General features: G+C 41.4%; 6 protein-coding genes across 12 annotated transcripts; 4 read left to right on the top strand and 2 right to left on the bottom strand.

The window, feature by feature from the left end:
* Positions 1 to 650: 650 nt before the first annotated feature.
* LOC116930086 (ATP synthase subunit delta, mitochondrial) lies at positions 651 to 1,730 on the top strand. Its single transcript, XM_032937459.2, has 4 exons — positions 651 to 786; positions 1,022 to 1,153; positions 1,229 to 1,421; positions 1,477 to 1,730. Exons 2-4 carry the CDS (start codon positions 1,037 to 1,039, stop codon positions 1,647 to 1,649), a joined length of 483 nt encoding a protein of 160 aa, XP_032793350.2. The 5' UTR covers positions 651 to 786; positions 1,022 to 1,036; the 3' UTR covers positions 1,650 to 1,730.
* On the bottom strand, positions 1,731 to 4,179 carry LOC116930082 (hexokinase-2). Its single transcript, XM_032937448.2, is given in 9 exon segments — positions 1,731 to 1,893; positions 1,895 to 2,061; positions 2,123 to 2,262; positions 2,319 to 2,474; positions 2,535 to 2,647; positions 2,714 to 2,850; positions 3,160 to 3,561; positions 3,634 to 3,796; positions 4,038 to 4,179. Coding segments are annotated over 9 exon segments (1,392 nt in total). The 5' UTR covers positions 4,086 to 4,179; the 3' UTR covers positions 1,731 to 1,827.
* On the top strand, positions 2,922 to 5,490 carry LOC116930083. 4 transcript variants are annotated; one of them, XM_032937453.2, is made up of 6 exons: positions 2,922 to 3,073; positions 4,355 to 4,618; positions 4,711 to 4,821; positions 4,895 to 5,040; positions 5,110 to 5,281; positions 5,347 to 5,490. In XM_032937453.2, exons 2-6 carry the CDS (start codon positions 4,399 to 4,401, stop codon positions 5,445 to 5,447), a joined length of 750 nt encoding a protein of 249 aa, XP_032793344.1. In that variant the 5' UTR covers positions 2,922 to 3,073; positions 4,355 to 4,398; the 3' UTR covers positions 5,448 to 5,490. The 4 variants fall into 4 exon arrangements, with proteins under 4 accessions (XP_032793344.1, XP_032793341.1, XP_032793343.1 ...); XM_032937450.2 differs by lacking the exon at positions 2,922 to 3,073 and adding an exon at positions 3,704 to 3,840; XM_032937452.2 differs by lacking the exon at positions 2,922 to 3,073 and adding an exon at positions 4,041 to 4,182.
* A 94-nt stretch (positions 5,491 to 5,584) lies between these two features.
* On the top strand, positions 5,585 to 11,877 carry LOC116930078 (tubby-related protein 4). Of its 4 annotated transcripts, none has more exons than XM_045168249.1 (15): positions 5,585 to 6,062; positions 6,753 to 6,833; positions 6,892 to 6,987; positions 7,127 to 7,255; positions 7,356 to 7,409; positions 7,848 to 7,955; positions 8,034 to 8,307; positions 8,382 to 8,698; positions 8,987 to 9,226; positions 9,314 to 9,544; positions 9,654 to 10,001; positions 10,064 to 11,028; positions 11,096 to 11,273; positions 11,332 to 11,547; positions 11,624 to 11,877. In XM_045168249.1, the coding sequence occupies exons 1-15, from the start codon at positions 5,691 to 5,693 to the stop codon at positions 11,738 to 11,740; spliced, it is 3,726 nt and encodes a 1,241-aa protein (XP_045024184.1). In that variant the 5' UTR covers positions 5,585 to 5,690; the 3' UTR covers positions 11,741 to 11,877. The 4 variants fall into 4 exon arrangements, with proteins under 4 accessions (XP_045024184.1, XP_032793327.2, XP_032793329.2 ...); XM_032937436.2 differs by having other exon boundaries at positions 5,637 to 5,747; positions 5,865 to 6,062; positions 6,753 to 6,987; XM_032937438.2 differs by having other exon boundaries at positions 5,637 to 5,832; positions 5,928 to 6,062; positions 6,753 to 6,987.
* A 121-nt stretch (positions 11,878 to 11,998) lies between these two features.
* Positions 11,999 to 14,704, top strand: LOC116930084. Its single transcript, XM_032937455.2, has 7 exons — positions 11,999 to 12,736; positions 12,861 to 13,014; positions 13,349 to 13,454; positions 13,517 to 13,612; positions 13,690 to 13,743; positions 13,811 to 13,884; positions 13,945 to 14,704. Coding segments are annotated over exons 2-7 (408 nt in total). The 5' UTR covers positions 11,999 to 12,736; positions 12,861 to 13,012; the 3' UTR covers positions 14,021 to 14,704.
* Positions 14,705 to 15,716: 1,012 nt separating this feature from the next.
* On the bottom strand, positions 15,717 to 17,324 carry LOC116930356. Its single transcript, XM_032937762.2, has 2 exons — positions 17,180 to 17,324; positions 15,717 to 17,107 (listed from the first exon to the last, which is right to left on the bottom strand). The coding sequence occupies exons 1-2, from the start codon at positions 17,322 to 17,324 to the stop codon at positions 16,038 to 16,040; spliced, it is 1,215 nt and encodes a 404-aa protein (XP_032793653.2). The 3' UTR covers positions 15,717 to 16,037.
* Positions 17,325 to 17,625: the final 301 nt, after the last annotated feature.

The following is a 17,625-nucleotide window of genomic DNA, read 5'->3' as shown; positions in this document are numbered from 1 at the left end:
GCTGTTTATCCAAAGTACAGAATTTGATATAGAATTTCCAAGAAGCCTGGGAATCAACTGTGTTTTGAGCAACCACACAGTAAAATGACGAGTTTAAACTTATTGAGAACGTTGGAATTGCAACTTCTCTATTTTAACTGAAATTCATAGCATTTACATTAGAAAAACGAACCGCCTTTGCTCAACGCCGTTAAAGCCTTGTTTTTGTGTTATGCAGCTCAGTTTGATAAAACGTCCATCTATTAAAGTGGAATGATTCGTAAACTCCACTTAACTTTACCGCCAAATCAGGAGAATGTCATTTATTGACCATTACATTTTAATTTCGATCATTTGTGAAAAGAACAACTTAACATTAGGAAACGTTACGCAATATTCTTAATTTCCAACCAATAAATGCTCTATCAGTTTTGTGGAATAAGAGCATAGAAAACTAGTAAGTTCAAGAGTTTCGCTATCTCGTGCGAATGTGCGATGACGCAAGCGCCATGGTGGCAGTGATAAGCATCGTCAACTCATAAGAGTTTCCCTTAATTTCGTGGCGGTCTTTGCTTTTATTTTCAGTTTTACGCTTGTTAATAAATTGCAAGTAAATTTTTTAAGTGGTTTTCTACCTTTAACATTAGACTTGAAAGTTCGATTTCAATATCAATAAAATTAATTTAGATTGCTGAAAGTTCCAACTTCAGGGAATGGAAAGGTAGGTGTTTAGGGATCGAATAATATTGCCTATCGCTTTCTTCATCGGCCTGCCATCTGGTGTTAGTTCACGTTTCCGGCTGCACGGTAATAAAAATTTGCTTTTCTCAGACCAATTTAATGCATTTCAACTATAAAAATTTACCCTTTTAATACGAAAAGTTTTGTGTGATATCTCCCGATTGCATTTGACAAAAATTTTCCACCCTTTTCCGTGTCCTAATGTATTCGTTTCCCGCTCCCCCGTAACCGACCTACCTTGGCTGCTCGGGAAAAACATTTACTGCTATTACTATTTAATAATCTGGGTGTATGTTTATAGATCACGTTTGACAGAATGGCATTGACTCGCTCAGCACTGAGACTTTTCTCCGGCCGCTTCATCCAGGCCTGCCAGGTTCGAGGATATGCTGATGCACCTTCAATGTCCCTTACATTCGCAGCACCATCCCAGGTATCATCCAGCCTAGTAGAATAAAACTACCAAGAAATACTTTTTATGTTAATAATTAAAAAATTGCATTTTCAGGTTCTGTACAACAATATCTCTGTCAAACAAATAGATGTTCCATCGTTCAGTGGAAGCTTTGGTATCTTGCCTGCTCATGTACCAACACTGGCTGTGTTGAAGCCTGGTGTAGTAACAGTCTTTGAAAATGATGGTAGCACTAAGAAATTCTTTGTTTCTAGTGGAACCGTCACCATCAATGAAGATTCCACAGGTAAGACTGGATTTAGCATTATAAACTCCCAGGGTTGAACACTTAAATTCTCTAGTGCAACTACTGGCGGAAGAGGCCGTACCGGTCGATACCCTTGACATCAGCGCAGCCAAGGAGCTTTTAGCTCAATCCCAAAGCCAGTTGGCTTCAGCCTCTTCTGAAGTGGCCAAAGCTGAAGCTGAAATCAGCATCGAAGTATCCGAAGCCTTGGTTAAGGCTTGCGAATAAGATGTCGGAGTGGAAAGAGAAACCTTAATAGTGTGAATAGCTTGTATCGATGGAATTGGAAGTACACTCGAGAAAAAACTAGACAGTTTATAATTTTTATGATCGTTTTTATGTTTTCACAAGACAAACAAATAATTCTGTGTCTGGAATGTAATAGCCAACTGATAAATTCTGTTTCTTAGTTGGCCTTGGCTTGTAATTTCTTCAACCTGCTAGCAATAGCTGCTATAAGTCCAGCACCCTTTTCCACTTCCATCCTCGGCAAGCATTAGCTTGAACTTGTTAGCTGGTGCCATGGCGGCAATATACTTCTCCATAAATGATTTAAGACGAGGATGGTGCTTGAAGAGAGATCCATCAATCGCCACCGTCGTTTCCGGTCGATTCATACGCTCCAAAAGTGACGCCGTACCTTTTCGTAATGAAAAGTTCTTTCGTTTTCAGCTGGTATATAATTTTAAAAAACTATTTACAGATGGAAACGAGGATGGCTGCACGGTCCGATACGAGCCAACAGATGTATTTAACGATGTCTATGTCCTCCTGATTAAAGCTTAACTCGAGCTCTTTCAAAGCAGTGGTAGTGTTAACATCGACTCCGTTCACGTTGTCCCTAAGACAGACTTGCTATTAACAACTGTGCAATTTCAAATTGTAGATTAAACAAACTCTTCTATCATCGAAACGTAGCGAGTCGTGAAGGCGCCGTGTCGTAGGAGGTGTTCGGATGCATTGCCTTGAAAGAGGAGACCTTCCTTCGTGAGGCGAACCAATACGCAACGCACAATCTCACCAAGGTATTTGCCTCCAAAATGTTTTTCAAACCTAAGGAAATTTAGAGTTTAAAAATCCCCAATCCACAAAAAAAAGTATCAAAAGCCTTACGTAAAAGATCCAACGAGCAGAGAGTTTCGATCGACCTCTTTATCGTATTCTGTTTTGATAAAGTCTAGTACGCCATTGTCGCCGAAGGCACCCCATTCAACATCTATAACGACCTGTTAGAAAAATTAAGAAAAACATTAGGGCTTCCCTTTAAAAGGCATTTACGAAAGGATAAAAACCTCTTCGACGCCCTTGTCTTTCCCTTCCCATTTTTCAATTCGGTCAGCCCGTTCAATGTAGCAAGCGTTACTTCCTGTGCCGAGAATCAATCCAATTGCGCATTTTCTGTCGACGAAAGCTCCTTGCACCAGAGTTCCTTTTGTTTTAACAACAAAAAAAGGAAAAAAAGAGCTTTTGTTTTATTTTTAAAATATTTAAAATATAAAATTAATTTGGCAACTAGGTGCAATTTGGCAACTATGGTTCGTAAAAAACGCGGCAAAAAAGTTTTCTTGTGGAAAGTTGTGACGTTTCTATTCAGATTGTGACGTTTCTATTCAGATTGTGAAAGATCGTCAAGCAAAAAAGTCAATCACAAGGTAAATTAAATACTTATCTGAGATTCTGTACTGAAACCCAGTGTTGGTTAGAAAAAGTCGTAATCTGATTGTAACCAATTTTTTACCTGTTGTGTCGTTCAAAACAGCAATAACGTCCACGTCTGTATCTCCACGTCGGTGAATAGCGTCATTAAGCATTTTTACGGCATCTTCACCAACAACGCCGGAACAATTAAAAGATTTAGTCCATGACACAAGAATGCCAACATCCAGTCCACGTTGGGTCATGGGAAATGAGAATGTGAATCCCAATGGAAGATTCTGTCCCTTTAGTTGTCTGCCGTCCATGAAGTTGTGAATGCACTCGGCCAGAAAATCAAATAGCTTCACCCCTGGTCCAAGTCGTACATCCTCTGGTACCTGATAGTATTGAACTTCTTCATTAATCACAGCTCCAGACTTGATGCTCAGCCAAATGACTCTGAAGTTAGTCCCACCGAGATCTAGAGACAAATAATCTCCCTCCTCTGAAATCAGGCAAAACCACAAAATCACCCAATTTGCCATTTAAAAAAAAATAAATCGGTGAAGTGTCGAACCAAAGCCATCACACAGTTCCGGCAAGAAAGTGTTTTCCATTTGCAGCGAAGAGGCAACAGGAGGGTTTTTGGCCAACCCTAGTTCCATCTCAGACTCGAAAACATCCCTAATCTTCCTCTGTGTCTCTGCTGTTAGCACAAGGCCTTGTAACAATTCAAGAACCTGTTGAGGCGGATAAAGAAAAAAACCCTTCATTTAGTTATCAGGTTGTCAATCAATCATCCTTAATGTTTATCATCGCCTCCTCTCCCGAGTTCCCTTGTGATAACTGTAGGAAGAACAACTAAAGTTCATTCGTCCGGAAAATGAAGAAAATTTGCATTTTAATTGAAAAAAAAAAATAACCTAACAGGAAATAATTGACTTGAGGTTTTCTCTTGCAGTTCTTCAGTAAAAAGAATACCTTTTCAAGTTTATTTGGGTCCGCAAGGTATAACGCTGGTGTATTCATTTCGGCTGCAATTTTACTGTTTTCGAAGCGAACGAAAAATCAAACCGTGCACGAGGATAAGAGAAAACAAACAGACACTCGGTGAATTGCGCAGACGGTAAATGTGAACGATACACACACGATACACGTGTGTCTCTATTGTGGCCTTGACGGGTCACGACTGATCTGCCTGTCCCGTTTGTGCCGTGCTTTTCCCCCTCCCGCGGTAGCAAACGCGTCTCGACTAGATCGATTTAATGTAATCAATCGATTTCTCTTTTATTTTTCAGATTGTGATTTAGTGGTTACGGATCGTAAGCCAATACAACAATAAATGGAAGCTGCAGAAGAAGAAGAACGTTCGTCAGGGAGCGAAGAAGACGAAGCCGCACAAGGTACTGATCTGGAACAGCTTCAATCAGAAGTGGCGAAGTTACGTGGGCAGCTGGTTGAGTTGGAACTGGAAAAGGAAGCGTTGATGAAACAGACACGCATCATGGAAGACCGTCAAGTTACGAACTGGAAATGGATTCACGAGGCGACGAAATTCTCCGGTTTGACTCTTTGAATGTTGTTTTTTTCTTTTTAATTCTAAGAAAAAAAGGATCTGCTTTTAATGTTATTTATTCGTTTCGTGCTACCACAGGGATCTCGGTGAATAAATGCAGCGACAAAGCGTGTACGTTCCATTTCCACCCGATGTATAAATCCAGGAACTACCAGACATACGCAATGACTGTAAAGTTCACCAATAAAGGTTCATTCAATTTATAATCACGGGTTAAAATATTATTATTGACTTTACATTCGTTCAAAATGGAAATTTTAAGGTTACGAAGTCGACGAATGTTTTTTGCCAGAATCCATCCATATGTCAGACATGGATGAAACCAAACCTCTGGACCGTCTTGTATGGGACATATCCATCTTGGTAGATAGTTTTGTCAATCGTCAACAACAAATTAAAGAGTTAGAGGTTTGCTTTATAGTTCGTAAACATTTAAGAAGATGAGAGGCTTAACTGAATTCGTATCATTACTTATAGAATGAATTCGGAACTAGCGTTGATCGGACCGTCACATTTTCAGAGGATACGTTAAAAGTATTGGTTCGAGTGAGAGTGTCGGACGAGAACAGTAAAAGCTTCATTATTCGTATTCAGCTGAACTATCAACCTAGTGAAATCCTGCCAGAAAAAGTCATCTTGGAATTTGAAGGTTAGTCGCCATGTTTACTTGTTCAAATTGTGCGTTTATCAACAGCTTCGGATTCATATTAACAGATGGGCAGGACTACACGGAGGTGGATGTCACTGATTTTGAAATGCATTGTCATCCTTTTTACCGATTACCCATACTCAGAGCTTTCCATGAGGCATTTTAGAGAGTTATTTTAATTAGAATACAAATTACAATTTGATTATGAACAATTGGTGTTAGTGCGGAACGCATTGTAGTTGTTCCAGTGAGTGATAGGTGTCGCTGAAAGAGCAACGGAATTTTCTATCTCCACATCCTTGCGCTGGATGCGCAGAATCGGCGACGACGCTGGCGACGTCTTAAGAGGGTGAAGGCTCCCCCCTTACACCCCACCCCCTGGATCTCTTCAACCGTGAAAGGCACCGAAATGAACAGGTTTACAGCGTCGGCGGGTAGTTGTGCAGAGTTGCCGACGGGTCAACACGTACGTCGCCCGTCAACTCTCATCCTAAACCCTCTATCAGTATCTCTGTGTTATCTCTGCACATGTTTCCTATTATCTCGTTTCCGTAATTATTTTTATTTTTTTTTATTTATCAAGTTCGCTGTGCGAGTTTTTGTTGAATTGCCTGGCGTCCAGTTAAAAGAAGACGTTCCCATCCAGGTGCTGCTGCCGAAGCAAAAATCCTTGCAGCGCAAGATGCATCTGCATTTTGAGGAGCCTAGTAGCCAATTGCGCTGCGACTCGGTCATCAATTCCCTGTCGTGGATGGGACGCGTCCCAGATGAACAGCCCGAGGTAAGTGTCACACGACTAATTAATTGGTTTTTGGTCGATTTGCGAGCCGAAACAGCCGGGTAAAATATTTGGCGGTCAACAGTAAAAAGTCCTCCCTCTTTGTTTCCTTTTTTCACGCTAGCTTTTGTTTCACTGCTCAAAGTAGAAGTGAAGAAAAAAAAAAAACCCTCAAAAGTTTTCCTTGTTCTTCTTCACCATGTAGTCTCCCATTCGGTGGGTTACGTACGGGAGGAGGGCAAAGTTCCGATCAATACAACGACCGCGCACGACACACACACACAGTACAGCCAGCACACGCGCTCAGTATAAATGGCTTTATACAAGGACGGTCGATTGAAAGATGGGGTGGACATTGGAGCGGGGAGGGTTGGGAGGAGGATTATTGTTACTGAAGCGAATGACTTCATCATCAAGAAAAAAGGGAAAACAACAATTTGACCTTAATGGATGTAGCTCTACTAATTTTTTTCTTTTACCTACAGACATAAATAGTCTTATTGATTTTCATCGTTAAGACGTTGATTGAAAATGTGCGCTTGAGCGCTAGTGAATTGGCACCGCACCGGGAGCTAAAGAGAACTCCCTTAAGAATTGGGGAGAGGGGCTGTACTTCTCAATCAAGCGGGATATTGTACTTGGGTGCTTTGATGATGATCGCTTGTTTGTTGACAATTTGATTCAAAAAAAAAGGGACACGGATGGAAGCTTAACCGCACCAGCTACTATCAAGAGGGCTGGTTAGCGGCGGGGAACAGCAGGAGCGTTGTTGGAGTCACGTTTACGAGCACACTACCTCATCGCAACAGCAACGTCTCCAATTGGGCAGGAGATGGTAATGAAATATCCGGCAGTCTGCCGCTTCACTCCGCCACACCTTCCGTTGCCGCCACGCACCAATTACAACTTACGCGGACATCGAGCTCAGGTAAACTCATTACGCAAATCGATAATTCCATTTCCTCTTTTTTAACGTTTTGTTGAGAGGAAATAAGAGCGTGTTTAACATTCCGGTCTTTTTCCGGAAACGGATCATTTTTATTAATATCTTGTGGCGAATTGTGTAGATCAGTTTAGTGAGATGGAACGAGCCGTATCAGAAATTGGCCACGTGCGACGCATCCGGTATCATCTTTGTCTGGATCCGTTACGAAGGTCGATGGTCCATCGAGCTCATCAACGATCGAAACACTCCCGTAATTAATACGAATCATTTAGTTAACAATCGAGTTTTGGCCTACATCCATTACGTTTGTATCGAGTGACATCATTGTTCTAATTGCTGCGTTTTTACAGGTAACCCACTTTTCATGGTCGCACGACGGTCGTATGGCAGTCATCGCATACCAGGTAAAAGCAAACAAACGCAAAGCAATAAAGTTCATTGTCGATAAATAAAAGTCAATGATGATGGCTTTTCATTCGACACAAGGCCCTCGTCCGCCCCTCTCTTTTTCTTTCGGAAAGGGAGAGGATCGGGTGATGGGTTGACAGAGAGGCTTTTTACGTAAGTATTGATCATGACGTCAAAGCTCCTAGATACATGAGGGTGGAGAGATCGATAAGAGAGAGGGACAGAGCGTCGCAAATTGGATCACGGTCTCTTCTCGAACAAAAGCCCCCAGAGAGAGTTAGGAGACTTTTTCTCCTAACATCTTTTATATGTGCAATTCCGCACTTTTTTTTTTTTTAGGGAGGGGGTATCTGTTCTGACTTGTCCTTGCTCTATTACCACTAAATTAACAGCACTGAATGATGTTGCGCTTTGATGCATTGCTGTACCCGTAGGATGGATTCGTTCTCGTCGGATCCGTTGCTGGACAGCGCTATTGGTCGACCGTACTCAACCAAGAATCCATCATTACCACCGGAACATGGACTCCTGATGATCAACAGGTATTTTTTTATTATTTTTTTTTAATCTTTTTAGAAAACTAATTTTGAAATGTTTGGCGAAAAATAAAATGGCAACAGGTTTATCTGGGAACGTCGAGTGGATCAATCGTTGTCTTGGACGTGCATAATGGCGCCGTTGTGGCGCAAATTCAAATGTCGGAACCGACTAGCATATCGCCTGGTTCGATATCGAGTAATAGCACCAACCACACATCAGCTGCCAATGGCATTCGTCAGCTGGCGTGGAACTGTCCGCGATTTAAAATGGAAGAACCGACGTCATCGACAACTAACGCAGGCCGTCAAACAACATCTGCAGATGGTCATTTACTCTCTTCCATGTCCAATGGTGGTAAGATTTATGACAACATTCCGCTTTTCCCTCGTTATTATTGGATTTTTGGTTTTTTCTGTGGCTGGGATTAGTGGAGGATCAACATCATGTCCTGGCCGTCCTGACTGTGGGGGGCCGGTTGAGTTTGATTAAAGGTTTCGACGACATCCATCCTTGTTCCGCGGTGGATGATGACGATGAAGCCGAAAACGTTCCTTGCTGGAACAAGGGACCGCTCTCATCTCCCATGATGGAATGGAATAATGAAGGTGAATTACTCTGCCTCGGGGGTCACCATCACGTTCAGAGCTCCTCTGCGGCTGCTGGCCTTCATCACTACGCCAACATCCTGCAGTTCTATAACAGCCGTGGCGTATTGCGATTCCGCATCGCCGTCCCTTACACGCAGGTTCGTTTATTCAGCATTCGACACTTTTTTTTTTCCCGCATCCTTCTCGTTTCCGGTTACCACAACAACAAAACAAAAAAACCTTGGTGCGCTATATCGATCCATTTCATCTGGCAAACAACGCGGTGAAACTTTCCAGGGGAGAAAAAAAAATAAAGTTATGAGCTGTTGGATGTTATTTAAAAATGATCTCGTCATTCTTAATCACGATCCTTAAAACTAGACGTTGGCTGTGTCTGGCTAATAAGCAAACTTTATCTTTCTGTCTGCTCTTGTAATGGAACAAAGGCTCCAATTACAAGTTTTACGTGGGGGCATAACGATCGACGTCTGTTTGTGGCGACGGGATGCACAGTTCATGTTGCATGGGTTTCACCTCGAAGGATCGCTTCCCTGCAGCATTTAGCGCGACTCAAACTCAGACGATGTCTAACCGGACCGGATCAGCTTGACGACCCCATTTTCACTGACCGAATACCCAGGCTCATCCGTAACCTGATCGTTTCCCTCTTTTCCAGCACCGTCCATGTAAGAAATCCACATTTTAAATCATTTCATTTTTAAACCAAAGAATAAAATACTTGATTCATTTTTTATTTAATATTTAAAAAAAAGTGTCATGTTCCGGAAGAGCACCGAATTCGAGAATATGTCTGCAAACCGCCACCGGGTAACACACGGCTCTACTGCACTATGATACGACGCGATGAAGAAGACTCTGCCGGCTGGCATGGAGTGGACGGACTGATCGATCCGATCGATCCTGATGCAGCAACCAGCAGCGGGGGAGGTGTTGGCTTCACCCTCTATCTCGAATTCCTCGGCGGACTCATTCCTCTTCTTAAGGTTTTTCAATTACATTTCCCCCCCACTTTTATTTATTGTCATCGTTGCTGTCGCCATTTAAAAAAAAAAAAAAAAACGATTATTTACGATCGCTTTTCATTTCTTTCAGGGTAAACCAACGTCAAGAATAAGGCCAGAATTTGTCATATACGATCCGCGAAAGTTGTCCAGCAACGACATGAGTAAAAGTCAGCCTTTGTTAAACAAGAGCTCCGAGTTGCTTTTGGCTCCTCCACCGACGTCGGCTAGCAAATTCCAGCAACTGCTTAGTCCCGGTCTTCGACGTAAATTCAAGCGAAATCGTCCTGCTGCTGGACACCAATCAGCTGATTCAGATTCCGAAACGGACGATAGTTGCGTATCGACTCCAAGACTGCAGCGGAAATTTGGAGGGAAAAAACCCAACAACCAACATCCTAACTCTGGGGATACCAATGACTGTAAAGCTAATGGAGAGGTTTGAAAACTTGGAAACATTTTTTCTGGCGGACGTCAGTAAAATTCCGTTTTTAATTGCAGAATTCGACGCTGGCTGAAGTGGCTTCAAACATTTGGGGAACTCGATTCAAAATCACGGGATTGGCGCCATCTCTGCCGACGCATCTTGGTCAGATAACGTACAAGACGTCACTGTTACACCTTCAACCTCGTCAAATGACGCTGGGCGTGGTCGATTTACGGGATTCTTCACCTGGAACTGAAGTAGAAGGGCCGCCCATTTCAATCTGCCCATCGGACGAAGAAGATAATTCGAAAGGCAATAGAGAATCATCGAACCGACAACATCCGCCCATAGTTCCACTGACGACACCTAATTTACGATTGAGACGGAAAGCTGGAATGAGCCGGATGGAGCCCCCACCTTCGCCGACTCATCATCGACGGGCGGTTCAACACCAACCTCAGACGACCCTCGACGAAATGTTACGGATCGAGTGGAGCAATCACTCAGAGTCACGGATCATTTTGTCTACACCGGCCGTACGATGGCGTAGTCAAAGCGCCGGGCATCTCGCAATAGCGTCGGCAATCAGCAACAGTAGCAATTGGCCTTACAGTAGACGAAGAAAGAGTCGTTCGTTGGACTCTAGTCCCGTTGTTGGTAGCAATCGGAGCCGTGGCCCGGGGTTGCCGGATATTCGTAGCTCTTGGGCCGTCCAAATCACTCAACCTTTAGTTACAAAAGCGACCACGACGGACAAAAAGACGAGCACAAACTCGTTTCGTTCGAGAGTTGGCAGCCAAGTTTTGCAGGCCCAACACGTGTCAGATGGCGAAGGTCATAATAAAGTGAATAAGGAAAAGCGTTTCGCTTTGGCCCGACTCAGTCCGTTGTTTGGTCGCAAATGCTCATCGTCGGCAGGGAAATCGACTGCTGGCCGATCTGAACCCAACACTCCTAATTCTAGTCCGGCCATAGGACGTCGCCGGAATAATTCGTCGGCTACCGTGAAGAATGAACGGCGCCACCAATCTCCTATACAGTAAAGCTCCTATACTTTCAATATTTTTAAAATTTGGTCTCAAATCAATAATCGAATCTGGAAATAGGCAATTGCTCAATTCTCCATTGCTAGCCAGACGGCTGGGGAAAAGTCGATTTGCTCCTGCTGCCGCCTCTGCAACGGCTATGGAAAGCTCAGACGATGATATCGATGATCCTCAGGCAACAACAGTCCATAATTTTCACGATCTCGAGAGTTTCCAAAAAGCTCAGCTGCTCAATAAGGTAATGGTGGTCATCAGTTCTTCTTTCTTTCGACACAGATTTTCATTGAAACTCTTAGCTACGACAGACTTGGATAGCTGAAAAGAATTCGGCCACAGCAACTAACGTTGAAGAACGCGAGCCACCAGCTCAGACGAGACGAAGGTGTGAGTTTGTTTTGAACAACAAAGCTCCGTTGTGGAACGAACACAGTCAAGTTTATCAGTTGGACTTTGGGGGAAGAGTGACCCAAGAGTCTGCAAAAAATTTCCAGATTGAATTCAAGGGAAAACAGGTAGTTTATTACTATCAGCTGAGGCTTCATTCCAAGGTGCATTGACGATTTTCTAAGTGGCATTTATGATCGACAGGTTATGCAGTTTGGCAGAATCGACGGGAATGCCTACACGTTAGATTTTCAGTATCCTTTCTCAGCTGTCCAGGCTTTTGCTGTGGCTTTGGCTAACGTGACTCAACGGTTGAAATAAAAGTGGAATTTGAATAAATCTGTCCAGAGATGGTCAATACGCCTCTTGTGATATTAACATTCGTAACTGTGAGAATTTATTTCACTGTCATTCCTTTGTTTATTATGAAATTTTTCAATACACGTTAATGAATGGCAGAGCTTCGTCCCGGAAAGCTAATTGGCAGGCAATTCGATTTCCCGCACGACGAGAATTATGGGTATTTTTATTTTTTTACATGTTTATTTCTAATATACGAAATTAAGATTTTATTTTCCAGAAAAACGTGATTACTGTTCCGTTGTTCAGGAAAGGCTAGTCCGTAGCCCAAATGCTCCAGTGCGAAGGGTACCTCAATAACTACTCACGGTTTACTTCAACTTTTGCTAGATGGCGATGCAGGTTCATCAACCTCTAGCGTCAGAAATCGAACTATTCTGTGCCTTTTTGTCACGTGATTTTCATTGTTTACCGTGTTTTAACGTTGGAAAGGTGTATCTGAGTTTTCATCGTCTCAACAGTATTTTGTTTTTGTTTTTTCTATTGTTGTTTTTACCTCCGCCCTTATTATCCATGTGCAGTTTTTGCACTGCTTCATTGCCTACACGGGATATCAGTTGTTGCACTTGGACTTAAAATAAGGTACCGGGTTAGGATTATGCCCAAGCTCACTGCTAGTAAGTTTAACTTAAAACACTGGTCTTGTAAACCAGAAATAATATCAATTTTAAGACATCAAAAAGATAGGTACCTACATCCTAAAACATACTTTTGGAAAACCTGTCGAATCATTATGGAAAAAGTCATTTTTAGAGGCAGAAGTATGTATGATTTGTGTTTGCACTTGATGTTTTTTTTTTGCATTTTCAATTAACAGCCCAGTGTCACAGGATTACATTTACAACATAGTGTAGCATCTACATAACTTAGCATTAATGTCATTTTGCTTCAGTTTACCAGCTTTTAATGTGTTTGTTTTTACATTTCAGAAAGAGTTTCCAGTCTGAAAAGTTGAAGGTTTGTTGGCTTATTACATTCTACCTTAAGATTCAAATAAATCACCTTTATAAATGGAGTTGTTTACTGCCTAATTTTATCAATTTGTGAATCAATTGTAACTTGTTCTTGGATTCAAATGCAGAACTTTATGCAGCCTTCACGTTATTTAACAAAAATAATCTTCAAGAAGTTCGTACAAGATCCCTCATTAACTGCAAATGTTCTGCAAGAAATGGATGTGAAATTTACTGAGATGCTTTCACTTCTAAACATACTAAATGAAGAATTTATTTAATGTAAGTTAAATTAATTTGTTTAAGAAATTTTTGCACTGATTTGTTTGTTGATATGCAAGACACTGAAAATAGAATTAAAGAGTTCATATCAATGCAATTCTCGTAATAAAAAATTTGGCAATTATTTTTTGAACTCGCATTTTTGGTTATACATGAGAATCACAAGATGGCGCTGCTGCGGGTCTATGGGGGTTTGAGACTAAGCTGTGTGACAAGTGAAAACCGTATCTGAATATGTGTTAATTGTGTTACATTCCAATTGAAAGTTCGATCAAATCAATCTTTTTGTGTTTTTCAAGTGAAGTATTTCAACGGATTATGTTTTCTGTAACAGGATATTTTATGGGGAGCTATGCAAGCTGGCCAGCTCCGAAATCCAAAAACTGTTGGCAACTTATTACTTGTGGGTTCCATCATGCTTTTCTATTGCTCATTGGGAGGTAATATTCTTAAATTTTGGCAATCAGAATCCAATTGCAATGATTCTACTTTGAAGAAGTAGCTCGTGAAACTAAAATTGCCAACGATGCTGACCTGCAGTCTTCTTGTCATTTCCACTGAGCCAGTGAAGTTCCATGAATTTGTGTCGAGGGATGAGGTATTAGACTTAGATTATGGCAATCAGTGTCAAAGTTTGCATGCTTCTGTGTTAATTTCTAGTTTGTAAACTAAAAGTGCAAAGGATGTGGCTCTGAAGGAAGATTGTTCTCGGCCCACTCATCATCTTGCGTAAGTTCCAGTGTGAAAAGTGCATCATATTCTTCTATATTGTATTGCAATGACTATCAACCACCAGCACAGCAGTCTTCTTTTCCTTTTACTCTACCAGCCAACACACGTAGAAGTGTACCTCAGAACCACTACTCCTTGGTATTTTAAGTTTCTTTCTTTTCTTGGATTTATTGTTAAAATTTCAATATGTTATCATAGGACTGCGAACCCTACGTCATCCAAAAAATTGCCGGCCTTAAAGTATTTCCAGTCATCGGACAACGGGCGTAAGTAAAAAAAAGCTTCTTCTTCATCTCGCCCGTCATTGCTTTGCCCGTCGCCGAATCGCCCGTCATCACTTTGCCCGTCGCCGAATCGCCCGTCATCACTTTGCCCGTCGCCGAATCGCCCGTCATCACTTTGCCCGTCGCCCCACCTTCCCGTCGCCCGTCACCCCGTCGTCGCATCGTGGTCGCCCCGTCATCGCCTCGTGGTCGCCCCGTCATCGCCTCGTGGTCGCCCCGTCATCGTGGTATCATTGTTTTGTGTAATGTGTGTGTAATGTGTAGTGCTAATTAACCCGTTGGCTGCCACCCACTTTGATCCCCTTTTTTTTTTAGCTTGTTAGGGTCCGGCAGCGCTGTTCTACCCAATGGTCTATATGCCATGGGTGGGACAGTTGCACAAGCCGTGTGGCTCAAAGTCGATCGTCGAGGCAATGCACCATTAGGAACTTCCCCCCTTGTCGATGCGGTGATGGTTGCCTGGGGTGTGCATTCCCGTAATGGCTTCCATCATCGTGTCAGCCCGGACTTGTCTTCGGACAAGTCCCCCTTGGTCGCGATCTTTCTGATGGCGATGTAGCTAGCGTAGTATGTAGTGGCGTGGCAGCCAACGGGTTAGTTTTATTTGTGTATGTATTGTATATTATGTTGTATTGTGTTGTGTTGTAAACAAAGTGGTGGAATTGTGGGTGGATGGAGGGACAATAAAAGATTTTTTACATTTAACTCACTTTTGTATTTATTTGTAAGTAACTTTTACTTGAGCTGGGGATTGAACCCAAGACCATTAGCATGGCACTCCGATGCTATACCATTGAGCTACATCTGACGTTTTTCAAGAACATTAGGTATTACTTAATAACCTTGTCTACAGTGTATACATCGATAGGCTTTCAAATTCAAATCCATCTTAGTATCGTACGTCGCGGGTTAACGGAAGGATGTTAACGTGTCATATCAATTGTCTGAGGTTCGATTCGTTCGGAACTCCAGATCACTTATATTTGCTTACAGGTGGTTAATGTAAGTGGATGCACGTTAGTGCGTGATATATATTTTCAGATGTGAATTAATGAAATATAATAATCCAACTAATTTGTTTCACGTAATGACACCACGCATGATCTATCGTTATCAGGAGTTGAACCGTTTACCTTCAGCTTAGCAATCCAACGCTCAACCACTGAGCTATGACTGCTGAAGTAACAAGTTCTTTGTCTTCAACAGGTTAACGTAACTGTGCACATAGTTTCTCAAATGTCATTGCGGGCATAAATTGAGACGATGCCAGGAAGGAAAGGCGGTCGCATCGCAATTCGTTCAGTTTATTCTTAGTATTCATATTCATTCAGGGATCGAACCCTGATCTTTCAGCATGACATGCCGATGCTCAACCATTGAGCCATGAGTGACGTATAGTCATAAGCACTTCTACTTTTCCTTGTCATTTCAGGCATCACATTTGTAATAATGTTGTTGAATGGTCTGAAGTAAATTCCTATACCAGTTGCTGTGTACAATGACATCAAACAAGTAACTTCAGCAACAATTTTTCTAATCACTTGACCGATGCTTTACCATTGAGCTGTGAATATTATCAATTTCGTACTACCAGTACCAGTCAATGTCATTTTAGGATAAACTTCTGGCCTTGGATAATGATACCATTTCTCCGTAACTGTGTGTATGGCAATGAAATCAGGACAATTTTGGAAAACTTCCCTTCATCTTTTATTGTTGTTTGTAATTGTATGGTAACTGCATTCATTACAATCATTAAGTTTTCAAAGAAGGGATTACCAACTGACCAGACCTTTTTCTTGCCACCTATTTAGATGTGAAAATGTTACATTTTTTTCACTCCACAAACATTTTTTGCTCGCGTACAACAAGATAACAGTAACGTATCTTCAACATTGATATAAAATTGTAAGAAACTATTGACCTAGCGGTTTGGGGGCAAACAATATTATGCAAAGATGATGTAGCACTCGATAATGTATACATTTAGAAGAAATACAAAATTCTTTACCGGCCATTAATGTATTTCAAAAACGCTACTTTATTTTTAACAAGAATTAGTTGATCGATGGTATCTTCGTCTAACGTTAACCGAGACTCCTCCGACTCGGTTCCTTCTAGATCGATGCATGTTTTAACAACATCTTCGATTGTTACATACAAAACGTTAACGATATCCAGATCAAAGGTTTGTCTTTTCTCTAATTCGTCGAATAAACAGACTACGCCGTGTACCATTGCGTCAACATTGTCCTTCAACCCTCCTGTAAATCTAATGACGTTTATAATTGGAACATTGGCGCTGAATTCTTTGCTGATGGCTCGTTGCACTATGGCTTTGATAACACTAATCCCCATGGATTTCGATTTGAATGTCTCCCAAGCTGACTGAATGTTCCCATTTACCAAATACTCAACAACCAGTTTGATAGTGACAAGTGAATGGGCGAGTCGTTCTTTTTGCAATTCATCCAAAGTAGCTCGCAATTTCTTTTCCACTTCGTGATAACTTGTCATTAATTTATCAATTTCCTTTTTGAATTTCTGATCAAACTTCTTTTCGGCATTATCAAGTCGTAGCTCCAGTTGATGAACTTTTCTATCGTAAGCTGCTTTTAGTTCCTCGTAACGATAATCTGTTATTGCTGTTGTCGTTTTGCTCAGACACCAAAACGCATTTTTTACATCATTCACATTCATAACAATAGATTCAATCAATTGATTGCAATGTTCCGACGAACCCGCCATACTAACAATTGCAGGTTCAACTTCTTGAATTTCACACGACGGGTTGTGGCTTACCTCGTCATTACTTATGCTTTGAAGCAACTCGTTAATGTGTTTCAATTCACTTTCTGTCAGAGAACAACTCTTAGAAGTTTCGAAAGGAAAATCTTCAAATAGACTTCGCCTATTTCTTGGTGTTCTCTTTAATTCTTCTGCTGGAGTTGCAACAATCGCCTTTACGTTTGTCTCGTCATTTACTGCTATAACCAAACCTTTGATATCTTCGAAAAGTCGATCGAAATAGGAGCTTACCACTACCATATTCATGTTAGTTACTTCACTAGAGCCATCTGCAGCGAATAATATTGCAATTAAAACACATTCTGAAATGTTAAAAAAAACTTTTGATGAAATCAACTAACCTGCTATTGGATTTGTAGAAGACAATAATGGTTTAGTAACGAGGAGAGCTAAAGTTATTAACCAAATGCTGGCCGAGCAATGACGATTAGAAAACGGCCATGAAACGATCAAGTGTCTGGCAGTATTTGACTCTATGCAAGCCATTATTCAAATAAAGAAAACTTGGTACTCTTTTAAAACGTCGTTTGCAACGAAGGAGTTGGAGAAACCGTTCAATTCGAAGGCAAAATCAGTTTTGCTCACACGATACAGATTCACCATATCATATTGTACACTATCTAAAAATCGATCACTATTGCGCTTGAATTGCGTTTTAACTAGTACTTACCAAGCAAAAAATCCATCTTGTTTATCTGCTGCAAGTGAATTTGATCTGTGCTATCTCTTTGACACCCCGGGTTTTCAACGGTCAAAAGGCTCAAGTTTCTTCCATTTTAACGACATG

Source organism: Daphnia magna, linkage group LG1 (assembly GCF_020631705.1).
Source record: "Daphnia magna isolate NIES linkage group LG1, ASM2063170v1.1, whole genome shotgun sequence".
In the NCBI taxonomy this organism is placed as follows: Eukaryota; Metazoa; Arthropoda; class Branchiopoda; order Diplostraca; family Daphniidae; genus Daphnia; species Daphnia magna.
This window is presented reverse-complemented; position numbering and strand designations above follow the sequence as displayed.